Raw genomic sequence first — 27,126 nt, 5'->3', positions numbered from 1 at the left:
GGAAGCTAGTTTACATCAACAGAAAAATGGATAAAGATGGTGGTATAGTCACACAATGCAAGACTCAGCACAAAAACAAGGAAAAACCAAGCTACGGCTATTGTTACATGCAAACAATATGGATGAAAAAGAAGTTAGAACAAAATAATACACATTGTATGATTCTGTTTATATGAAATTCAAGAAGAGACAAAGTAATCTAGGGTACTTAAGTTACAATCATGAGAGGGGACATGAGGGACCAGCTGGATTGCTCAGTGTCCTCCATATTGATCTGGGTAATGGGTACATAGACATGGGGGTGGGAGTATGAATGCGAATCTGCATAAAAATTCAGCAAGCTATGAACTTAAGATTTATATAATTTATTACAGATGTTTTATTTGTTTTCTACCTTAACTTTTTTTTAGGGTCTCTGTTAGAGCCCAAGTACACATAGCTCCAGTAACGGCTACTGACTGCTCTACTGCCAGAGTCTGGAACAAGGGGAAGAAATAGACAGTTTGTGGTGAAAGGAAAGAAAAGAAAGAGGGGGTAGGAAATGGACGGTGAGAAGGACAATGGAAGGAAGGAAAGAACAGAGGAAAGGAGAAAGAAGGCTGACAGGTCAAGGTAGGCCAGGCCCCTGAAGTATATAACATGAATTCAGAACACAACAGCAAGTATTATATCAATAAATTATTTTTTTCAACTGCTCCATGTTCCCTAAAGATATCATTTTTTTAAGTTGTATCTAACAGTTTGCTTCTGCAAACCATCTACATCTACAGTCAGAGGTAAGAAATTCTTCCAAAGTATCCCAGACGATGGTGGATTTGCAAGCAGTGTCTGATTCCAGTGTAATGAAGAAGGTTGAATGCCTACCTTCTAGCAGGCAGCCTATATGGGAGGACCACATTAAGCAGCAAACTCGAAATTCAACAGAACCTGTATTAGTCACAAAATTCTATTCACTAGGGCAAAAACATGTAGATTCTCAGACTTATTTATAGTTATGCACCAAACCATCAGAACTTAGGTCAAATTTGAGCTCATCTGATGGTTTTCTAGGATGTTTCACTTCCAAGTCATATTATTCATCTAGCGAATATTTTATGTACAATTTGGGTAACATTTTTGTTTGCATCCCTCAAATCAACAGATGAGGAAAACTAAAAATACATAAGTTGTAATTTCTGACAATCCTGTAAGATCTGTTTAAAATGATCTTATGAGACTGGAAAAGAGAAAAATATCAAGTTTATTTATGTACAGCAACTATAACTAGAAAGCCAAAGTAATAAATCTTTTAAGCTTGTTGACCCTGAAAATGACTTCATTGGTAATATAACCGAATTCTGTCTTAGTTTTCAAAGCGAAGCACTTAAGAGATAGCATGGTCTCACTTCTAATAGGGAGGTCAGGAGAGAAGACCTAACTAGAAACATGGCAACCTCAGAAGAAATGGTCCAAGTAATAAAACGTTTTCCTTTTGACGATAGAAGTGTTAGAAATACAATGAGAAGGCTGAGCCTTGGTACCACTGGAGCTCAGTAGGGCCTGTCTTGCTTGCTTAGATAGTTCAGATCACTTATTTACCCTACTTTGGCTTTTTCCATTAATAACCCACTGCACCTTGATTTGAAAGAGCCAAGTCTCAGTCCAAAGTGTCATTATATCTCATGAAAGTGAAAGTCGCTCAGCTCAGTTCAGTTCAGTCACTCAGTCGTGTCCGACTCTTTGCAACACCTTGAATCACAGCAAATCAGGCCTCCCTGTTCATCACCAACTCCCAGAGTTCACTCAAACTCATGTCCATCAAGTCGGTGATGCCATCCAGCCATCTATCCTCTGTCATCCCTCTCCTCCTGCCCTCAATTCCTCCCAGCATCAGGGTCTTTTCTAATGAGTCAACTGTTCACATGAGGTGGCCAAAGTATCGGAGTTTTAGCTTCAACATCAGTCCTTCCAATGAACACCCAGGACTGATCTCCTTTAGAATGGATTGGGTAGATCTCCTTGCAGTCCAAGGGACTCTCAAGAGTCTTCTCCAACACCACAGTTCAAAAGCATCAATTCTTTGGTGCTCAGCTTTCTTCACCGTCCAAATCTCACATCCATACATGACCACAGGAAAAACCATAGCCTTGACTAGACGGACCTTTGTTGGCAAAGTAATGTCTCTGCTTTTGAATATACTATCTAGGTTGGTCATAACTTTCCTTCCAAGGAGTAAGCATCTTTTAATTTCATGGCAATCACCATCTGCAGTGATTCTGGAGTCCAGAAAAATAAAATCTGCCACTGTTTCCACTGTTTCCCCATCTATTTCCCATGAAGTGATGGGATCAGATGCCATGATCTTCATTTTCTGAATGTTGAGCTTTAAGCCAACTTTTTCACTCTCCTCTTTCACTTTCATCAAGAGGCTTTTTAGTTCCTCTTCACTTTCTGCCATAAGGGTGGTGTCATCTGCATATCTGAGGTTATTGATATTTTTCCTGGCAATCTTGATTCCAGCTTGTGTTTCTTCTAGTCCAGCGTTTCTCATGATGTACTCTGCATATAAGTTAAATAAGCAGGGTGACAATATACAGCCTTGATGTACTCCTTTTCCTATTTGGAACCAGTCTGTTGTTTCATGTCCAGTTCTAACTGTTGCTTCCTAACCTGCATATAGGTTTCTCAAGAGGCAGGTCAGGTGGTCTGGTATTCCCATCTCTTTCAGAATTTCCCAGTTTATTGTGATCCACCGGAGAAAGCAATGGCACCCCACTCCAGTACTCTTGCCTGGAGAGTCCCATGGATGGAGGAGCCTGGTAGGCTGCAGTCCATGGGGTTGCTAAGAGTTGGATAAGACTCAGCGAATTCACTTTCACTTTTCACTTTCATGCACTGGAGAAGGAAATGGCAACCCACTCCAGTGTTCTTGCCTGGAGAATCCCAGGGACGGGGGAGCCTGGTGGGCTGCCGTCTATGGGGTCGCATAGAGTTGGACACGACTGAAGCGACTTAGCAGCAGCAGCAGCACTGTGATCCACACAGTCAAAGGTTTTGGCATAGTGAATAAAGCAGAAATAGATGTTCTTCTGGAACTCTCTTGCTTTTTCCATGATCCAGCGGATGTCTGCATTTGACCTCTGGTTCATCTGATTCAGATTAATCATATTCTTTGCAGCCAAAGATGGAGAAGCTTAATACAGTCAGCAAAAACAAGACTGGGAGCTGACTGTGGCTCAGATCATGAACTCCTTATTGCCAAATTGAGACTTAAATTGAAGAAACTGGGGGAAACCACTAGACCATTCAGGTATGACCTAAATTAAATCCCTTACGATTATACAGTGGAAGTGAGAAATAGATTTAAGGGACTAGATCTGATAGACAGAGTGCCTGATGAACTATGGATGGAGGTTCGGGACATTGTACAGGAGACAGGGATCAAGATCATCCCCATGGAAAAGAAATGCAAAAAAGCAAAATGGCTGTCTGGGGAGGCCTTACAAATAGCTGTGAAAAGAAGAGAACCGAAAAGCAAAGGAGAAAAGGAAAGATATAAGCATCTGAATGCAGAGTTCCAAAGAATAGCAAGGAGAGATAAGAAAGCCTTCCTCAGCGATCAATGCAAAGAAATAGAGGGAAAAAGCAAAATGGGAAAGACCAGAGATCTCTTCAAGAAAATTAGAGATACCAAGGGAATATTTCATGCAAAGATGGGCTCGATAAAGGACAGAAATGGTAGGGACCTAACAAGCAGAAGATATTAAGAAGAGGTGGCAAGAATACACGGAAGAACTGTACAAAAGAGATCTTCATGACCCAGATAATCATGATGGTATGATCACTCACCTAGAGCCAGACATCCTGGAATGTGAAGTCAAGTAGGCCTTAGAAAGTATCACTACAAACAAAGCTACTGGAGGTGATGGAATTCCAGTTGAGCTATTTCAAATCCTGAAAGATGATGCTGTGAAAGTGCTGCACTCAATATGCCAGCGAATTTGGAAAACTCAGCAGTGGCCACAGGACTGGAAAAGGTCAGTTTTCATTCCAATCCCAAAGAAAGGCAATGCCAAAGAATGCTCAAACTACCGCAAAACTGCACTCATCTCACATGCTAGTAAAGTAATACTCAAAATTTTCCAAGACAGGCTTCAGCAATATGTGAACCGCGAACTTCCACATGTTCAAGCTGTTTTAGAAAATTGCTCAGTTGTGTCCTACTCTTTGTGACTCCATGGACTATGCGGTCCTTGGAATTCTTCAGGCCAGAATACTGGAATGGGTAGCCTTTCCCTCCCCTGGGAGATCTTCCCAACCCATGGATCAAACCCAGGTCTCCCACATTGCAGGTGGATTCTTTACCAGCTGAACCATAAGGGAAGCCCAAGAATACTGGAGTGGGTGGTCTATCCCTTCTCCAGCGGATCTTCCTGACCCAAGAATCAAACCAGAGTCTCCTGCATTGCAGGTGGATTCTTTACCAACTGAGCTATCAGGGACGCCCCTATCTCATCTCATAGCATCCTATATCTACTGAGATGTCAAGGAGGCAAAGGGGCAAGATCTTTAATCCATGTCTACTATTCAAAAAGAGCCTTAAAATTAGACTTTTGTTATCATCAAATAAAGTTATGTGTACAGCTACAAAGATACACTAAAAGAAATGTATTTGGACTTGGAGTCTATTACTAGAATATACTGCGTTTAGTATACCTTGAGTTAATGTTTTATACATCTTGCAGCTAGTGAACTGCCCTATTATACTGCATTGTTATGTGTACGCTAAAAGGATTAAGTAAATGCAAGCATTAAAATCTCATCCTATCTTTTACTGTGGCACTGGTTTTAGTTGTTGTAAGATACAAAACTCTAAGCAGTCTATTCTTGAAGGGACCTAAGGAGAGAGCACTGTACAAAGGACTATATTATCTTGAGACTGGGCCGGGGATATTAAGATGCTTAATGAGTCAATTATACCCCTAATAAACATACTCCTTTTTAAAGAGGAATTAAGCCTAGTGATTTTAGTCATTTGCCCATGGTTACATGAGTAGATATTTCCTGATTCTTCCTAGGAAAGATATTGCACTGCTTTTCCTTTTGTCTTCTCTTCAGGTGGGGATTTATTTCACTTCCTGGTCACACTGGTTCACTGGTCTCAAGACTGAGCTTGGTGTCTGTCCCTGTATGTCATGTAGTCCTGGGCTTACTCTACCATGGGATTTACTTCACTCTCTTACAGCTGTCTCTTGTTTGTTACGGTGGTTGCCCACTATACTATAAACTCCCTGAAAGCAGGAAAGGTAACCAGTTTCCCCCCTAAATGTTCAGCGTCTGTCATGGTGACCTGCTCACAGTAGTATTCAATACATGCTTGCTGAATAGACAGATACATGAAATAAATGGAGACTGGCTGTGTGAATAGTTAGAGCAAATGACTGAAGGCAGGATAAATGAAAGAAATATCACTTCTACCCTGAAAGATTCAATTCCAATACCGTCTCAGACCTTTGATTGGCAGAATTAAGGACGGAGAGATCATGTAATTGGACTGGCTTAGGCTTCTGGTGATCAAGTATGTGGTGGGTATTACCCTCACAGGAGTAAGGTACCGTTTTACCATGATGGAGACACATGCATCCCAACTGAATGGCAATGGGTTCTCTTTCAGGCTAGCTGAGTATCGGCTACTGGAACTCAGCCACAACATAAAGCCAGGCAGTCAGGGTGCTGCCCACAACCCAGGGCACCATTCACATAGATTATAAACTGAATAGTACCCCCTGGGATTGTATAATGTGGTAGCTTTGATAGAATCTAAGACTAAGACATATTATCTTGAAAAGCAGGGAATATCCTGTCAGTTCAGTGATTAGGACTCCACATTTTCACTGCTGTGGGTTGAGATTCAATCCCTGGTCATGGACCTAATACCCCCATTCCCCTAGCAAAAAAAGAGTATGAAAAACTAGTTGCTCTGTTCTCCAAAAGAGAAGGAGTATGTTGAATTACTGATTATTTTCCTTTTTTTCCCCCTAATATTCTCCAGAGTTATAAACAGCAGGCACTATAAGCCACTGGCTAAGAAGGAAACTTTTAGAACAAGACAACACAGTTCTACCTTCACCACGACATCTTCAGCAAGGTATTCAATCACTTTGTTCCTCAGTTTCCCTGAATGTGGAGAGTAATAACATATACATACAAGGCTACTGTGAGGATTAAATGAGTTATTACACAAATATAAGACAAAACCTAGCACCTGGGAAGCACTCAATATATGGTAATAATTCTAATGATGATTATTATACTCATAGTCATCTAGAATGCCATTAGCAGATACGACCCATTTAAAAGAATTTTTCCTAACTTATTTCCTAAATATATTGAGTCTGCGTATATATATCCACACACACAGTCTGAGCTAAGAAAATGTGGTGGCTACTAGAGGCAGCATTAGCATCCGTGTTGAGTGCCTCGGTTCCAGTTCGATTCCACAATTTTAAGACAAAGTATTAACCTTACCAAGGCTCAGTTTCCTCATCTGTAAATGAGAACAATAACAATTACTTTCTCCCCACAGTTTTTCCGCAAAGGTTAAATGAGGAACTAAAACTACAACACTTAGCATGTATTTGGTATTCTATAAGTGTTGGGGTTTTAATATATGCACAAAGTCTCAGGCTAGTCCCACTATAGGTTAATAAATAAGATCTATCAAAGTACTAACAAAATCACAATGTTAGGTTAAAAACATTAATATTAATAATCTGGAAAAACAAAAATATAACACTAATATATAATCCCCTTTTCCAGAAACTACATTGGTTGTTGTTTTTTTTTTAATTTATGGTATGGGTAAATAGATGGGGAAACAATGGAAACAGTGAGAGATTTTATTTTGGGGGCTCCAAAATCACTGCAGATGGTGACTGCAACCATGAAACCATGATACTTGCTCCTTGGAAGAAAAGCTGTGACAAACCTAGACAGCATATTAAAAAACAGAGACATTACTTTGCCAACAAAGGTCCGTCTAGTCAAAGCTATGGTTTTTCCAGTGGCCATGTATGGATGCGAGAGTTGGACCATAAAGAAAGCTAAGCACCAAAGAACTGATGCTTTTGAACTGTGGTGTTGGAGAAGACTCTTGAGAGTCCTTTGGACTGCAAGGAGATCCAACCAATCCATCCTAAAGGAAATCAGTCCTGAATATTCACTGGAAGGACTGATGCTGAAGCTGAAGCTCCAATACTTTGGCCACTTGATGCGAAGAACTGACTCATTTGAAAAGACCCTGATGCTGGGAAAGATGGAAGGTGGGAGGAGAAGGGGATGACAAAGGATGAGACGGTTGATGGCATCACCGACGCAATGGACATGAGTTTGAGTAGGCCCCGGGAGTTGGTGATGGACAGGAAAGCCTGGTGTGCTGCAGTCTATGGGGTCACAAAGAGTCAGACACAAATGAGAGACTGAACTGAACTGTTTTTAAAATACTTTTATTTGGGAATAATTTCATATTTATAGAAATTTGTAAGAGTAAGAATAGTACAAAATTTTAACCATTTCTAATCTTTTGTAGCCATGGCCCTATATCCCTAAATACATTACAGTGTATTTTCCCAAAATAGAGATGTATAATTGGTTAAATTTTAAATGCAACAGGCAATATGTCAAGCAGATCATAAGTCTAGTGTATTCTTATCATGACTGAAACTAACAAAAGTGACATTTTCTTATTGTTTCAACTGTGGGTAGCTCATTTCATAGGGACTTGGGTAATTTAACACAGCATAACTGGTGAAGTGTTCTTACTTGGATCTCATCATAAGTGCTCATTATCCATTAGAGAAGCTAGAAATTTTATTTGTACATAGTTTTATAAAACACATTTGATACAAGATTTCTTTAAACATATATTGTATTTCATTCTCTTAAATGACTCTTTGGGACCCCGTGGACTGTAGCCTACCAGATTCCTCGGTCCATGGGATTTCCCAGGCAAGAGTACTTGAGTGAGTTGCCATTTCCTTCTCCCCTGACATCACAGTCACATTCAGAATAATAAAAACATCAACTGTTGGTTAGCAGATGCTAACATGCCCATTAAAATCCACCACCTCTACAAACAAAAAGCGGGATCACCTATGTTTACCACATTAGATTTAAATAATCTTAGAGATCAAACATGTTTAATTCCTTTGTAAACTCCTTTAAGTCAATGATCAATGCCTCTTACAGGTTGCAATGATCTCAGTATCAAGGAGAGCCTTGATCAACATGTTAAGCTTCAGAAAAAACTGACTTATCCTTTCCTCTTTCAAATGACCTCTGCTTGAAAAGAAAGATGTGTTCAATCACTATTGTGCCCAGAGAAGGGAGAAGGAACAGGAGGGGTGGACTTTGGCATTCCAGAGCCCCGAGACTCCTAGATGAGCTGTATCTCGTTTTGACAGCAGCAGTAGAGTAAATGACAAGCCCTGTCAGGTAATGCATTTATCTTCACGGGCAAAGCAGCCGTTCCAAAGCAAGAATCTCAGATGTTGTCACATCAGCTAAGACAAGAAGTCATAAAGCAGAATGGCTAAAGTGCAGGAGGTGCAGTGATATCTAGACTGTAATTAGGAGGAGCTGTGAATGGGCACTCCAGCTCCAAACTCACTGGGAGACTGGACTTTCTGGGTTTAGATTCTCAGTCATGTAATCAGGGGAGTCTTCATCAGCCAACTCAGAGCTCAAGCTGCTGAGCTGCCCTTTATTCTGAGAACTTTATGGCAAGAGTAGCTCTGCTGATTCCCCCAAATGTTAAGTAATGAAGACAACAAATAATAAAACAAGAAAAACAAAGAGGGTCTCTATCCATTTCTTCATCAGCTCTTTCCATCAATAGATGTTTATCCCATGGTCCAGGCACTCAGCCAGCCAGGTGTGGGCTGATCACTGAGGTAGATCCCGTCGCTGGCCTCAGGAGAGTAGGATTCTAAAAGAACAGACAGATATACAGCAGGCAGAGTATGTGGTCAAATGGGGTGGCGGGGCTGTGGAAGCAGTGAGGGAGGCAATGGGCCCAATCAATGGAGACCTTCCTGGAGGTAGTGGCATCTAGACTAAAGCTTACAGGAGGCTTATGAACTGGTTTAGATGGAAAGATGGAGAGAAAAGAGACAATAATTGATATGCAGTTATAAGAAGATATCAGGCATATTTGAGAAATGGACAAAGTTTGTATGACTAAAGAATTCAGGGGAAGGGTACTGGGAATGTAAGCAGGATTTGAGGGGCAGGAGACAGAAATATTATCCAGATGACTCTGAGGAATGAGAGAAGTCAGCAACACTGATGATGTTTCCATGCATTTGAAGTCCACTTATTGGGGCTCCCCATGTAGCTCAGTGGTAAAGAATCTGCCTGCAGATTGGATTCCTGGTTCAGGAAGATCCCACATGCTGAGGAGCAACTAAGCCCAGGCACCACAACCATTGAGCCTATACCCTAGAGCCTAGGAACCGCAGTTACTGAGATATAACCACTGAAGCCTGCTCATTGCAACTACAGAATAGACCCCATTCACTGCAACTACAGAAAAGCTCATGCAGCAAGGAAGACCCAGGGCAGCTGAAAATTTAAAAAATTCTTTTTTAAAAGATCCATTTATCTTAAGGTGGTTTTCCATGAGTAGACTACTGATATATCTCAAGAGGTTCCTACAGTGATTTTTTAAAAGCTGAATAATCATTAAGCTGTTATTAAAATTCAATACTACATATCAGTGAAATACATGAAAATCAGAGAGAAGATGCTTATTTCTTAGATACAATGACTTATCTAGCTTCCCACCCCCAAGACATAAAACTCTATGATTTTAAACATTTATAATTCAACAGTGAGGTTTTTCTTTCTTTCTTCTTTCAGTCTCAGTGGTCCGTGGTATACTGCTCTAATCACATTTTTGTTGTTTAGTCTCTTAGTCGTGTCTGACTCTTTGCAACCCCATAGACTGCAGCAGGCCAGGCTTTCCTGCTCACCGCCATCTCCAGGAGCTTGCTCAAACTCATGTCCATTGAATCAGAGACTCCATCCAACCATCAGGTCCTCTGTCATTCTCTTCTCCTCTGGCCTCAATCTTTCCCAGCATCAGGGTCTTTTCTAAGGAGTCAGCTTTTCGCATCAGGAAGTATTGGAGTTTCAGCTTCAGATCAGTCCTTATAATGAATATTCGGGGTTGATTTCCTTTAGGATTGACTGGTTTGATCTCCTTGCAGTCCAACAGACTCTCAAGAGTCTTCTCCAACACCACAGTTTAAAAGCATCAATTCTTCAGCACTCAGCTTTCTTTATGGTCCAATTCTCACACCCATACATGACTATTAAAAAAAACAAAGCGTTGACTAGACAAACATTTGTTGTTAAAGTAATGCCTTTGCTTTTTAATATGCTGTTCCAGTTGGTCATAGCTTTTCTTCCAAGGAGCAAACGTCTTTTAATTTCATGGCTGCAGTCACTATCTGCAGTGCTTTTGGAGCCCAAGAAAATTACCGTCTGTCATTGTTTCCCCACCTATTTGCCATGAAGTGATGAAGTGGTAGGACTGGATCCCATGATCTTAGTTTTTTGATTGTTGAGTTTTAAGCCAGCTTTTCCACTCTCTTATTTCACCATCCTCAAAGGCTCGTTAGTTAGTTCCTCTTCACTTTCCAGCCATAAGGGTGGTGTTATCTGCATATTGGGGTTTACTTTGTATTTCTCCCTGCAATCTGGATTCCAGTTTGTGCTTCATTCAGCCTAGCATTTCACATGATGTACTCTGCATATAAGTTAAATAAACAGGGTGACAATACACAGCCTTGACATACTCCTTTCCCAATTTTGAACCAGTTCATTGTTCCATGTCTGGTTCTAACGGTTGCTTCCTGAACTGCAAACAGGTTTCTCTAATCACATTACTGTGTGATCAGTACAGGAGTTAGAGAATTGGTTAAACCCTGACCACGCTCTTTGCTAACTGTGTGATTCGAAGCAACCTATATACCTCTCTGAGTCTCTGTCTCCTCCAATGTATCAATCTCTTGGGGCTGCTGTCAGCATTTGGTAAGACAATGCTGGAGATAGATATTTCCAGCTCCATTTTACCATAGATTTTTAAAAAATAGAGAGAGAGAGAGACTTAGAGAGGCTATCTGACCAAGCTGACCAGTTATAGAACAGCCCTCAGATTTTACACCAAGGCTTCTGACTCATTCTGCATCTAGTTACCTCTTTTTCTGCAGTAATTTTGGGGGTGGTGGTGGTAGTAGTAATTTTCAGTATGAAAAAGCAAAAAGATATGACATTGAAAGATGAACTCCCAAGGTCGGTAGGTGCCCAATACGCTACTGGAGAAGAGTGGAGAAATAACTCCAGAAAGAATAAAGAAACAGAACCAAAGCGAAAACAATGCCCAGTTGTGATGTGATTGGTGATGGAAATAAAGCCCAACACTGTAAAGAACAACACTGCATAAAAACCTGGGATGTTAGGTCCATGAATCAAGGTAAGTTGAAAGTGTTCAACAGGACATTTCAAGAGTGAACCTCGACATTTTAGGAATCAGTGAACTAAAATGGACCGGAATGGGTGAATTTAATTCATATGACCATTATATCTACTACTGTGGGCAAGAATCCCTTAGAATAAATGGAGTGCCCTTATACTCAAGAAGAGTCTGAAATACACTGCTTGGGAGCAATCTGAAAAATGACAGAATGATCTCTGTTCGTTTCCAAGGCAAGCCATTCAGTATCACCGCAATTCAAGTCTACGCCCCAACCACTAATGCTGACAAAGCTGAAGTTGAACAGTTCGATGATGACCTACAAGACCTTCTAGAACTAACACCCCAAAAAAGATGTCCTTTCCTCATAGGGGACTGGAATGCAAAAGCAGGAAGTCAAGAAATACCTGCTGTAACAGGCAAGTCTGGCCTTGGAAGACAGAATGAAGCAGGGCAAAGGCTAACAGAGTTTTGCCAAGAGAACGCACTGGTCATAGCAAACACCCTGTTCCAACAACACAAGAGAAGACTCTACACATGGACATCACCAGATGGTCAACACTAAAATCAGACTGATTACAGTCTTTGCAGCCAAAGATAGAGAAGCTCTATATAGTCAGCAAAAACAAGACTGGGAGCTGACTGTGGCTCAGATCATGAACTCCTTATTGCAAAATTCAGACTTAAAATGAAGGAAGTAGAGAAAACCACTAGACCATTCAGGTATGACCTGGCCAGGCAAAATACTAACCATCTGTTTTACAATAGGAGGTCCTGGTAAGGAACACGGAACTAATAAGCCAGCACCAACCAGAAGAGTTCAGGAAAGTTCAAAAGGTGACATCACATGTCCAACCACCTCCCAGAATCTTTCTAGCTGGCATCCATCTTGGCTGATCAATGCATGCGCCACCAGGAAGGACTGTGAGTCAAAATGATTGGCCAAAAACACCTCGGAAAATAATCCCTTCACCATAAAACTGGAGACTATAAGCCACAAGGCAGAGCAGTTCTCCTGGGTTCCTTACCCTACAGCACTGCACCCAAGCGCCCCTTCCCAATAAGAAGGGAGCGCCCCTTCTTCTGCTTTGTCAGCATATGTGTCTCCTTGGACAATTCATTTCTGAGTGTTAGACTTTTGGTAACTGGAAGTGTCCACCCTTCCTGCAACAAAATCATTGCTGATGGTGACTGCAGCCATGAAATTAAAAGACACTTACTCCTTGGAAGAAAAGCTATGACAAACCTAGAAAGCATATTAAAAAGCAGAGATACTGCTTTGCCAACAAAGGTCCATCTAATTAAAACTACGGGTTTGCCAAAAGTCATGTATCCATGTGAGAGTTGGACCATAAAGAAAGCTGAGCGCTGAAGAACTGATGCTTTTGAACTGTGGTGTTAAAGACTCTTGAGAGTCTGTTGGACTGCAAGGAGATCAAACCAGTCAATCCTATAGGAAATCAATCCCGAATACTCATTGGAAGGACTGATGCTGAAGCTGAAGCTCCAATACTTTGGCCACCTGATGTCAAGAACTGACTCATTAGAAAAGCCTGTGATGCTGGGAAAGATTGAAGGCAGGAGGAAAAGGGGATGACAGAGGATGAGATGGTTGGATGGCATCATCAACTCGATGGACATGAGTTTAAGAAAGCTCCAGGAGTTGGTGATGGACAGGAAAGCCTGGCATGTTGCAGTCTATGGGGTTGTAAAGAGTCACACACAACTGAGAAACTGAACTGAGTAATTTTCAATGATAATATAATTAAATTTTATCTATGATGACCCTTTTCATACTATGGAAATAATAAATGTTTTTGAATCAAAACAAAAGAGGAGTAGAAAATAATAATGACTATAGTAAATGAACAATTTAACTGGGTGAATTATATGATATATGAATTATATTTCAATAAAGCCACTTTTAAAAATAGCAGTGGATGAGGAGTGAGTAATGTGGCATTAGAACTGGTATGATTTTGAGGAAACTACGTTTGTTACTTCACTTTTTTTACCTGAAAATATGGGTGCAAAACTTACCCTGTCTGCCAAAAAACGAGGATAAAATGGAATTCTGAATGGCAAAATCCATCATGGTGCCCAGAAGGTTCTACTACACTATGATGACCCTAAAACAACTTGAGAGCAAACAGCCTTATCTGTTCATTTCTAGTGACATGTGAGCCTCCTAAAATGTACAGAAAAGGAAGTCTACCCCAGCTCGCAAAGCACCTGTTCATGAGATCATCCCTTCTCAAAAGACCAAAGTTACTGAAATATCGGCAGCAGGAAGTTCTGGAAAATATAGATTGCAGGAGTTCATTTCCCGGTGGCACAGTTACAACATCACTGGGAAGATCCGTGACTCAATCAAGGGCTTCCTCATCCATGAGCACAACAGCTTGGTACTGAGTTCTGCTCTATCAGTCACATGGGCCAAAGAACCAAAATAAACACAAATGTGGCCCCAGTCATCTAAGCCCATAACCAAATCCCATGTGACCCCTGTTCAAAGGCACACACACTGCGCCAGATTCAGAAACAGACCTCTTCCGAGTTTCCTTCCTGTTTTATGCAGGAAATACAAAATGAAATGTTACCTGTTTTCTCTTTAGGTAAGAAAAAAAAAAAAAACTCTCTCCACATTCTAATTTCTGATTTATTGGTTTCATGGACATGAAACATCAATACCAATGGCTCTCTATAAGCAAAGACAAAATATTATTTTCCACTGTTTTTTAAAAGGCTGAGGTCATTTTTGCCCCAATTCCTACAGAGTGATAAGCTTAAAATCAAGCCATTTAGCTCACAGTCAGGTCCAATAAATCACTGGAAAAAAACAAATGGAAAAGCTTGCCAAAATGTAACCATAGTAACACCACAGATGCGTCGAGAAATGGTGTGCTCATTTGCTTCATTCCCCATTTCTTAAATTGGAATCTGAGTAGGGGAAAAATCACACAGAGAACAATCATGATTCTGCAATTACTGAATTATGCAAAATTGCATCCAACCTGCTTACTAGAACTTCGGGGGCAGCAACGGTTGAGCTACAGAAATAGCCGTGGATGGCTTACAAGTCCCAAAGCCCTGGATCTGCCATGAAACAGTTACTTGATCGCTCTGTGACTCTGTTTCCTCATCTGGAAAATGGGCACTGGAAACCTCAACCTCAAAGGGCTGCTATTCTAAGTGTAACATGGGACAGTATATCAGAGGTAGGACAATGACTTGAAACCCTAGTCACCTTTGGCCTTGCTTTAATTGGCTTACCTTTGTGTCTTGTTTTCTTTCTTTCTTTATATAAAAATAGAAAGGCAATCCCTGCCCATGCATGTGAGTAAACATAAGTATTATCATCATTATTATTATTAATCCAAGTGTAAGGAACAGTTAGGATATTTTAGGATTATGGCTTTCAATACTAATAACGCAAAATTAAAAGAACTGGGGGCCAGGGATTCACATCAATGCATGATGGTATTTTCTCTGTCAAATGCAGCTCTGAAAATAAATAAATAAATAAATGTGGCTCTTCCACTCAGCAGAAAGAGGCAACTTTGGGGGCACTGACCCATGTCACTTGCAGTCAACTCAGTCTCACTCTTGGAGTCTTGGCTTTATGAATAGGTGAAATGGAAGGCAGGGTCTGTTCTAAAATCTGATCGCTAAAGGTCCCCAGCTACGCTTTCAGTCTAAGTCCTTGCAGAACCATGGCATGCCTGAAATCAATTCTGTTCATCATTTTGCAGTAGTATGAGGAAACACTAGCACTCTAGCACATCACTGGAAAAATATTACCATCCATAGCAAACAAATTAGAGCAATCAGCAGAGTACCTTGAACTTCAAATTTGTCCTCCTTTCTTTAGGCGATTAAAAAAAAATTTTTTAATTATAAAATTTTGAACGACTGGATAATCGAGAGAAAAAAGAAAACTCCCAAGTAATAAAATAAAAATCATTCTTTCATCTTTTCTTCGTTTTTTCTTCCTATTTTGAATGAATGTAAATAATCACACGTCTTCCCAGGATTCTCATCTCATAATGAGCTGCGTGAGAATGTAGTCTGATAGAGCATGGTAATACCTCATGATCTGATAGGCTGATTCCCTCCTCCCTTCCTTCTTTCCCTTAACCACAAAATTCCCAATGTCATAGTCCCTACATTCCATTATCTTGCTTTCTCAGATTTGGTCTTATCTAATAGGTTTGGAAATTTGGGGGTTTTAATCTGTGGAATCGCAGGCTTTCTTCAAAGGAAATCATATATGAAATCATGATTTATGAACCTCATTAAGGTGGGGAGGAAGAGAGAATTCACTGAGGCATTCCCTTTGTTGAGGGCCACCAGAGACCTACTGAAATCCTCAGAGGTCAGTTTGAAGGCCTCTGGCCTGGTCCTCTTCACTCATAACAAAAATGGTTAACATTTATGAGGCTTACACCGTGCCCATACGATACAAACACATTGACAAACGTCACTCCTTTGACTTTCTAACAGTTCTGTGAAGGTAGTAGGAGTGAGATGTGCTTTTCACTGCTGTGAAAACATGACCTTACAAAGGATAAATAATTTGCCTGGCATATTCAAGCCAGAACTTGAAAAACCAAGTCATTCACCTGGTTTAGTATTCTGTCTCACTGTCAATTTTTTTGCTTGTTTTTAAATTGTTTCACCATTTGTTGGCCTCCCCTTGCAGTATGTGGGGTCTTAGTGTCTTAACTAGGGATAGAACTCACGCCCCCTACATTGGAAGTGTGGAGTCTTAACCACTGGATTGCCAGTCCCTCGTTGTCAATTTGGACTCCCTGCACTTAGGGAGTCACTAAATGAACAAACTGCCAAGTATTCCAGAACCAGCTATCATCTGTCTTCCCTCAACTTTTCACACACCCACCAGCAGTAAGATATCCAAAACTGGCTACTTACAAGGCACAGCATGGCGGTAAAGGTTATCTCTTATGGTCTGCTGGAGCTCATGATCAGACGACCCTTTCTGGAACCTCTGATTGAGAAAATGTCGCAGGTCTTTGTTCAGCTTTCCTCCTACAAGAAAGATATAAAACAGAAGGCATCAAACACCAGGTTTCCTAGAGACTGGGCAGCCCGAGAGCCACGTATAGGAAAGCCCCATGAAGCCATTCTAGTCTGCTACCCTCTGTCAGCGGGAAGACTCAAGTTTAGGTTTTCCTATGCAGGGGAAAAAGCAAGCAGGAATGTAACAGAGATAAAACAGCACTGAAACAGCATCAGTTTGGGGATCCCAATTCACATAATACGAGGAGACTCAAATAACAAAGAATGCAAAAGAGGCTATAACATTAAAAATACGTATTGTGGACACTTGCAAACATTATTAGATGAAAAGTGGATGGCTGAAATCTTACAGAGGACAGCCTAGCAACAGCTGACAAATTATAAAATGCTCTTTGACTAGGGATTCAACTGGAATAAATTTACTCTATGGCTATACTTGCAAAAGTCTGCCCAAATCTCCAGTATTGTTCATTGAAACATTTTTGTAACAGTGAATAAATAAAAATAATCACCAAAAAACCCTGGAAACAACCATCAGGAATCAACCAAGTCTATCATCTGCATAATAACTACTCTACAAAAGCTAGATCTTCATGTGTTGGAACTGCAGGAAAATATGTGGAATGGTATCTGACTTTTTATGTGAGAAGAACAAAGAAAAGGAGAGACCATGTATTAATGGAAGGAACCACCAAAAAGTTTTAACAACAGTCTCCTTTAGAAAGAAGGACTTGAGTTTGGGAAATAAAAGAGGAGATGTCACTCCTCATTATACAGACAGAAAAAGATAGATAGAGCTTACTATTCTATGTTGATTTATAATCACTAAACACATTTTTTTTTAATTGGTGTTGCTTAAGCAATAGTTACCTGGGCTGGTCTATGTGTTTATTTCTTTTTAATTCTCTACAGATAACAGACAGACACAAAAGCTTAAAAAATATATTATTACAAATTATATCACAGAAAGAAGTAGGTAACCAAACTTTTCAAAAAAATTATAAACACAAATTATAGTCTACATGATCAGCAGATGGCTTATAGATCAATATAGCTAACACTTATTCTTAGTGGAGAAAACTGCTTCAGTGACAGCTAAAAATAACAAGGCTAAGATTGCCCTTCCGTTTTTAGACAAGATAAAAATTAGGTAACAGCATTTCTAGCATTAGAGAAACAATGCAGTATCCGTGTGAACCACAAAATTCACATCTTCAGAAGATAATTTTCCCATGGTCAAAAAGAACAAGTTGTGAGGATGAAAGTTTTGATGGTTAAGAAGATGCTATGACGCCTAGGAGAGGAATTACTGATCTTTATTTTAGTGTCATATTCTAAACCAGATTTCCTACTATAGGTGATCATTTTAGAACAGACTAATGAAATTCAATTTGAACTACTTTACTTGAGTTGTAGTACACCTAAGATTTCGAGTGGCCAAAAGAAAAATACATAGCTCTATCTCAGGTCATTCAATCATTCATCAAATATTTATTAGGTAAGAAGACATACACACACACACGCATTTCCCACCTCCCCAAAATGGTCTGAATATATAGTTTATAAAATATATAGAATTGTGCATTCAGCATATGAAAAGATATTCAATATCACTAATTATTAGAGAAAGGCAAATTAAAGTCATAGTGAGATCCTACTACATACCTGCCAGAATGGCAAAATCAATATTAGGTTTTAGCAAGACCGTGAAGCGACAGGAACTCCTATATACAGCTAGTGGGTGTCTAAAATGGCAAAACAATTTGACAGTATCTTATAAACTAATCTTCACTAACGAAATGACCCTATTCCACTGTTACTTATGCAAGAGAAGTGAAAACAAGTACATACATATAAACACAAAACTTACAGATGAATCATCACAGCAACTTTATTCATTATATAGTAGCCCCTAATTGGAAACAATCCAAACAATTATCAGTATTGAATGGATAAGGGAACTGTATTATATTCAAACAACAGGATGCTATACAACAATTAAAAGATACAAATCACTAATATTGATGAATCTCAAATACATTATGCTGAGCAAAAGAAGCCAGACACAAAAGACAACATATTGTCTGATTCCATTTATATATAAAGCTTCACAGAAGGCCTATCTACAATGACACAAAACAGTTCAGCAGTGACCTGGAGTGAGAACAGGAAGAGATTAACACACAGGGAATAAAATCTATAGAGTATATTTATTATTTCCTGGCTTTGCAACTGTATTATATAGCTATATAAGAATGTTACCACTGGAAGAGGCAGGGTGAAGGATAAGCAAGAAGTCTGAACTATTTTTTTTGACTTCCTGAGAGTCAACAGATATCAAGACAAAAACTTTTTAAAAGGGGGAATCAAGAGGAAACTTCAGCAGCGGGGGGGATTCCAATGCAGTATATCTCAATTGTGTTAGTGATAACACGGGTTTACACATTTATCAAAACTTACAGAAGAGTATATCTAAATGGAGACATTTTATAGTATAGAAATTATACTATCATAAAATCAATTTCAAAAGTTTAAACTGTACATAATTATTAAAAGACTACATGGTAGGCACTGTTATAAATGCTTAGTTTTCAATTTCTCATTAAAGAGAGAAACTGAAAGAAGAGTGGAGTAAATCTTGGTGGTTGAGACAGACAGGTTTGGGTGTGAATCCTGGTTCTACTCTTTATTAGCTGGTGAACCCAAGTGCCTTGCTTAATCTCTGAACCTCACTTTTCTCATTTATGAAAACAGAGCACTGATGTAACAGTAGCTCTAATACAAGACTTGTAAGGATTAAATGAGATTCAGACAGTACTTGGGTAAGAGAAAGCACTTAATAAGAGATGGAGATTATCACTAGAGTGGGCCACCATTGAAGCAAGTGAAGAAAGAGCTGAGATCAGTCCAAAAACGGACTGCTATTCCTTTTAAAAATACACACAGGAAATTCCCTGGTGGTCCAATGCTTAGCTCTCGCTGCCAAGGGCCTCCCTCAGTTCAATCACTGGTTAAGGAACTAAGATCCTAAAAAGCCACACAGAGTGGCCAAATACACACATATACAAAATACTAACTATGAATTAGATATATAAGAAATTATAATTAAAATGAACTTTTTAAAAAATGCCCATAAAACTTTTGACTTACATGGCCAGAAACAAAATACAGGCGCAGGGAAATTTAGAATAAAAGATACTTCTAGAGTTTCCAGAAGGGAATAAAACTCTCAGTTCAGGTCAGTCACTCAGCTGTGTCCGACTCTTAGAGACCCCATGGATGGCAGCACGCTAGGCTTTCCTGTCCATCACCAACTCCTGGAGCCTACTCAAACTCATGTCCATCGTGTTGGTGATGCCATCCAACCATCTCATCCTCTGTCATCCCCTTCTCCTCCTGCCTTCAATCTTTCCCAGCATCAGGGTCTTTTCCAACGAATCAGTTCTTCGCATCGGGTGGCCAAAGTATTGGAGTTTCAGCTTCAGCATCAGTCCTTCCAATAACTATTCAGGACTCTAATATAAACTTTACAGCACTAAAATTTTCTGGACACATGTAATCTGGTTAACATTTAGCACAGATTTAATATACTCCTGGCACCTTGCCACTGACTTGATAGACATGAGTTTAAGCAAGCTCTAGGAGTTGGTGATAGACCCCTGCCTGGTGTGCTGTAGTCAATGGGGTCACAAAGAGTTGGATACGACTGAGCGACTGAATTGAACTGAACTGGCACTGCACTGGAATTGTTCAGAAAATAAAATCAACTAGTAAATTACTGACATGTGACAGTCATGCTGGCCAACTCTATTTCTAGGTCTAAACTTTCTTGAATTTGACCACAAGGACAAGAAAGTTTATCAGCAAAATCCCCATTGCCTAGAACCTAGGATTTATATTCCCCTAGGAGACGAGAGTTCTGTGCAATAAAAACACACTGACAGTTAACATTTGACCTGTAAGTTGTAAAGATGTTATGGGATCCAAATGTACCACTGCCTAAGTCAAAAGCAATTCCAAAGACTCAGGATTCAGTATCTCTTTATCTCATATAGGTCCTTATGAGTCCAAAACAAAAATCCAAAGAAGACTCAGGATAGAGTATTTCTTTATCCCACATAGATCCTTATGAATCATATTCAATACCTGTCAAGATGAACCTGGGGCATTGAGACTGGAAGCATTCTTAATTCATAGACATTCTTTGTTTACACTTGAGCTTTACAATCAAACTAGCCAAGCTAGCTAAAGTTTATGATCATTAAACTAAAACTCCTCCCTACTGCGGATGTGCAAAAGGGCAAGGTTAACTACGCTGCCGGTTAACATTTACTCTGTGTTTCGTGACATTTATAAGCCAAAAGCCTCAACCTTCGCATTACATTAGAAATACTGTACTTTTTGGGCATCTAATCTCAAATTAATTGCCAATTATTCAGGGGACATGTCTATAAATCTTCTCCTAATTGTCAAGGGCAGTGAGCCAATGAAATAATAATTGTTAGAGGAAGAGTTTTTGTCATAGCATCTTTGCTCTCTGTGAAATTCAAGATTTGTTTTGCAAATGGAAAAGAGAACACAGATCAGTAACATACAGAACTTTTTCTAAGAAAAGGTTTCAGAGCTAATTTTAAGATAATTTTATTATTTAAATAGGAAAAGGGGGACTTTAGACCCTGTGTTGGATTAGCCACTATTTCATATTTTCATATGTATATATCTGGAATTCTGTGGTTTTAAATTTACAACAATATAGCTCTGCTTTTTTGATTACCATTACTTGACAGAAATTTAACCATGTCAATCAGTGTACTTTTGAATTATTTAAATGCTATATAATATTCCATTTTTAAAATACAGCAATTTTATTTCTCCTTCAGAGATAATTAGGCTATTTCCAATGTTGCTGACAATTCAACAATGCTGCAGTAAGTGTCATTAAAATATTTTTTTTAAAGCAAAACTGTGTATTTTTTTACTCTTTTTAAATATCTAAACCTGGAAATAGATGTAGTCACCTTCAAACTTACCTAGGTATCTCTAAATTCTCAAAATCATTGGGACCAACCTGCTTTTCTACCAAAAGGCTGGGAAGTCCCATTTCCCCACACTTAGGCCAACATTTGCTATTATTTGTGTATATAGGGTCCTGGGACTAGTCCCAGGTTTGAAGATTCACAGGACTCAGAATATACTTGTACTCAAAGCTATATTTCATTATGGAAAAAGGGTACACCACAAGTGCAACAAAGGGAAAAGGTTCAAGGGGCAGTAAAGTCTAAAGGAAATCAGGTACAAGCTTCTAAGAGTCCCCTCCCCTGTGAAGTCACTCTAATTGCCAGGGCAACAATGTGAAATGTGCTCATTAGACACTCAAGGCAGCTCATTACACATAAGGGCCCAGAATTTGTATTAGAAGCTAATCATGTAGGCAGCCTCTGCCTGGCATAAAATCAAGTTCCAAACTCTCAGAAGGAAAGGATAAAATGTATCTTTTGCATCAACAGTTAAAGCACAGTAAGCTGCTATTAGTTCTGGGAATGGATAGAACCCTCTGGAAATGCAATTTCCCAGACCCTAGCCAAGAGCCAATTTGGTACGCTGGCATTCAAACTAACCATCAGCTCTTTTCTGTACTGTCCATGGTGTTTCCCAGGTGGCGCAATGGGAAAGAATCCACCTGCCAATGCAGGAGATGCAAGAGACAAGGATTCAATCCCTGGGTCAGGATGATCCCCTGGAGTAGGAAGTGGCAACCCACTCCAGTACTCTTGCCTAGAAAATTCCATGGACAGAGGAGCCTGGTGGGCTACACAGTCCATGGGAGGGCAAAGAGTTAGACATAACTGAGCATACACAAACCACCCATCTTTTTTAAAAAATCTTCCTAATCTAATAGAGATGAATTGATATTTTGGTGTTACACTAATTTATTTACAACCAAGTATTAATGAAATAGTACATTCTTGTTTTCTTTTTAACATTTCTTCTCCTGTAACTTGCCTGTTCATAGTCTTTGTGCATTTTCCTAGTAGGTTATCTTGTTATTCTTGATAAGATGCTATTTATATATTCTGGGTATGATTCCTTCAAGTATTTATGTTACAAACCTTGCCTATTATTATTTAAACATGAAACAATTCCCAAAATAACTGAGTTGTGCTATTCTCCAACTATTCCTCTCCCATGCTAGGTGGTTTTCTACCGACTCAACCAGAGCATCAATTTAAAGGTGATGGACTATGAGGGAACTCTGCTCTGATCTCTATCTCCTAGAATATAGATTCTAAGGAGGAATGCTAGTCAGTAGAAATAATCTGCACGGTCAAGAAATTAGGTTTCCACATAAACAAAAGTACCTACAGAATGGGAGAAAATATTCAGTATGTGCAAACGATGCATCCTATTTCAGATTTATTTCCAAAATATAGAAACAGCTCACACAGTCCAACAACAAAAAGAAACAAAAAACTCAATCAAAAAATGGACAGAAGACCTAGGTAGATATTTTTCCAAAGAAGACACACAGACGGCCAAGAGACCCATGAAAAGATGCTCAACATTGCTAATTATTAGAGAAATGCAAATCAAAACTACAATGAGATATCACCTTACATCAACCAGAACTGCCACCGTCAAAGTCTACAATTAATAAACGCCGAAGAACATGTGGAGAAAAGAGAACTCTCCTACACTGTTGATGGGAAAAGTAAATCTGTGCAAGCACTACAGAGAATAGTATGGAGGCTCCTTAAAAAACAAAAAATAAAGCTACCATATGATCCACCAACCCCACTTCTGGGCATATACTTGGAAAAGGTGAAAACTCTAATTCAAAAAGATATACGAACTCCTATGCTCACAGCAGAAATATTAACAATAGCCAAGTCATGGAAGCAACCTAAGTGTCCAGCAGTGGATCAATGAATAAAGAAGATACAGTGTATGCGTGCGTATAGATGCAGGCACACACACACACACGCAAAAAAAAAAAAAAACCCTCACAACTGACATATTACTCAGCCATAAAAAAGAATAAAATAATTCATTTGCAACAAAATGGATGGACCTAGAAGTATTGTATTAAGTGAAGTCAGACTGAGAAAGGAAAATGCTATATGATACCACTTATATGTGGAATCTAAAGAATGATATAAATGAACTTATTTACAAAACAGAAATAGGCTCATAGAGATAGAAAACAAACTTATGGTTACCAAAGGGAAAGGGAGGGGTAATAAATTAAGAGGTTTGGATTAACAGATACACACTATTGTAAATAAACAATAAGAACTTACTGTATAGCACAAATAATTATATCCAGTATCTTAAACTATAACAGAGAAGAATCTGAAAAGAATATATATATGCTTTAGATGTATGTGTGTGTGTATATACATTTTTATACATATACATCTATATACATGTACTATATACAGGATGGGCCTTTCTAATACAAAATTATAAGGTGAAAAACAAATTTACTAGCTTTGTAGTCAGTCAGACTTACAATCTGACATACCTTTAAATGAGCTTTGTCCAAAAAATATGTTCGCCATTTGTTTTGTCGGAACCTATTTTTCCTAATGTTTTTCTTATTGTGAAAATAAGATAAGTTACTGGTGAAATTTAATATTTAATGGGTACAGAGTTTTACCTGGGAAGGACGAAAAAAATTCTGGAAATGTATGGTGTTGATGGCTGCATGACAAAGTGAATGCACTTCACGCCACAGACCTGTATACTTAAAAATGGTTAAAAGGATATATTTTATGTATATTTTACCACAATAAAGAAGCAATATAAATTAATTACAAGATTTAAAAAATATACAAAACTTCCCAAAGAAAGTTTTTTTTTAATTTTTAATTGAAAGATAACTGCTTTATAGAATTTTGTTTTCTATCAAAAGTTTAAAATAAACTCTTATTTAATTTGCATCACCATTAACATTTAGTACTATATGCCCTGAGTATGCATATACATATATACTTATAATATGCTTAAATAATGGAGCAGATTCATTGATTCACTCAACAAATTTTTCTTAAGTGCCTTCAGCCAGATACCCTGTGGACCCAGAAGACATGGCATGAAAACACTGAGTTCCTGAGTCAGGACTGACACACCCGTCTCAGGCAGCAAAAAGCAGGCCTCAGGACTGAAGTAATAAGATGAGAAGGAAGACGAGAAGCTGGTTAGTTTTGCTAAGTGTCGGGTAAAGCACTGTAGGCAGAGGGACAGCATGTGTAAAAGTTCCAGAAGTGGAACAGAGGTTGAAATTTTAGAGAAACAGCAAAAAGCTCAGACAAGGGCTCGGCTCAGATTGAGGTTCCAAAGATAAGCAGGAACCAGATCATTGTGTACCTTGCAGACCCTGAGAAAGAGTCTGCACTTTATTCCAAGCTCAGTAGGAATCCACTCAAGGGATTTAGTCAGAGAGGTGGGAAGGTGTGCTCTAAATTCTGAGATGAGGCTTGCAGCCGGGCAGTGGGTGAAGCGTACAGGGAGGAAATGGGATGAAGCTGACCCAACAAGACCTGAGATGACCTGGATTAAGGAAATGACCAAATAGAAGGGCAGGGGGGACAGAGGAGGTGCAATTTAAAGCTGAAACTGATAGAGTTCATCTATGTGATGGAGGAAAATAGCAAATGCAAGAGAGGACTCAAAAATGACTTCGGTGTCTGAGCTTCAGTTAAGCTGTGATTTACAGGTCTGAGGGGAACTGAGAGTTCCATGAGTACCTATTTAACATGGGATGCGTAAGATCATGTGATATACATGATTCATACCCAAATGTTCTAATAATTCATAAGCATTTCCAATATACTATTAGAGCTCAAAATATACTTTCAATTTACATAGTACTTTAGCTTATCAATTTATTACAACCTATGTAATCATTACCAATTATTAAGCATACAAATTGTTTCCACTGTGCTTATCTTCCTTATACAAAATCTATCTGTATTTCTTATTACTTTCTCATGATCCTTAAGTGAAAATGTTGGTACAAAAGGTATAAAAACGTTTAAGGTTCTTGACAGAAAATCCCCTCCAAAAAGATTGTATCAGCATCCCTTCATCCAGCTTGATTTCATTTATTTTTACCACATCACAAGGCATGTGGGATCTTAGTTCCCCAACCAGAGATCAAATCTATGCCCCCTGCAGTACAAACACGGAGTCTCAACCACTGAACAGCCAGGGCATTTCCTTCCAGCTTGATTTTAAATGGTCCCAAAATAGCAGTGTGGGTTCACCTTAATATTATTAGCTTCACATTAACAGTCATATAGATGTTTTAATCTTAAAATATATATATATAGTGCTGTAACGGAAAACACTGAATATGAATTTTTGCTGAAATTCCTTGGAAGTAGAATGAATAGAGCAATGAGTATGAACATTAAAGATTTTTATAACATATTGACAAATTGCCTTCCATACGGCAGTTTTTGGAGGAAATATGGTATCACTGATCTGACAACTGGGGGCTTCCCTGGTGGCTCACAAGGTAAAGAATCTACCTGTAATGTGGGAGACCAATCCCTGGGTCAGGAAGATCCCCTGGGGAAGAGAATGGCTACCCACTCCAGTATTCTTGCCTGAAGAATTCCATGGACAGAGGAGCCTGGTGGGCGACAGTCCATGGGGTCACTAAGAGTCAGACATGACTGAGCGACTAACACACATCTAACAAGTACAGAGTCCATACGAGAATGATTTTTCTCCTTTAAATTATGTGATTAAAAAAAAAGTTTAAACCAATAATTCAAATAATTCTAATTCAAAGCTCTGTATTACAGAAGCAGCATGGCTACTAAAATTATGTTTCTTTTAATTCTGAGAAACTGTTGGTTCCAATGAGAAAACCGATTTGGAGAACAGCTTGTTGAGAAATAACAAATGTATTCCATTATCATATGTATTTAAGTAAAAAATAAAATAAAAACAGAAGAACCCTTGTGTCTAAAACATACAGAAATTGGTAACACTCAGTGTGCCAGTTACAGAATTACTTCCAAGATGCCTTCCCCCAAATGACACGGAAGCATTGGTCTAGGTCAGGGGTCAGCAAAATTTTTCTGTAAAGGGCCAACAGCCAGACAGCACATATTTTTCAGCTTTGGGGGTATGCATGGACTCAGTCCAACTGATCAACTCTGCCTTTGTAGTATGAAAATAGCCATAGATTATATGTAAAAAAAGTTGTTTTCCAATGGAACTTATTTACAAATGTAGGCAGCAGATTCGGCCCAGGGGCCACATTTGGCTAACTCTTGGTCCAGATGTTGGTTCTGATTCTCCAGGTGAGCAATTCGTGTATAATACTTGGGGTACAGGATATTCATCATCTCTAACATTAGCCTAAGCGGCTCTACTCAGAAACTTACTGAAATTCAGATTACTACATTGTACTCAGGACCTACGGAACTAAAATCTCTGAAAGTCAGGTTCACCAATCTATGGTTTAACAAGCCTTCAAGTGATTTTATACATGCTAAAGTCTTCAAATTAAAGGTCTAAGTCCAGCAAAGTTCCTTAATAAAACTTGGGGAACTAGG

At 39.1% G+C, this 27,126-nt stretch overlaps 1 protein-coding gene across 19 annotated transcripts in view; it reads right to left on the bottom strand.

Annotated features, from left to right (window-relative positions):
* Nucleotides 1-27,126, bottom strand: part of MAGI1 (membrane associated guanylate kinase, WW and PDZ domain containing 1) — a 651,771-nt gene that overhangs the window by 249,227 nt on the left and 375,418 nt on the right. For all 19 annotated transcript variants that reach the window (XM_069561854.1, XM_069561855.1, XM_069561858.1 and 16 more), the window contains exon 2: nucleotides 16,448-16,564. In XM_069561854.1, the coding sequence (XP_069417955.1) occupies nucleotides 16,448-16,564 (117 nt within the window). The remainder of the gene's footprint in view (nucleotides 1-16,447; nucleotides 16,565-27,126) is intronic.

This window comes from Ovis canadensis, chromosome 19 (assembly GCF_042477335.2).
Source record: "Ovis canadensis isolate MfBH-ARS-UI-01 breed Bighorn chromosome 19, ARS-UI_OviCan_v2, whole genome shotgun sequence".
Lineage (NCBI taxonomy): Eukaryota > Metazoa > Chordata > Mammalia > Artiodactyla > Bovidae > Ovis > Ovis canadensis.
This window is presented reverse-complemented; position numbering and strand designations above follow the sequence as displayed.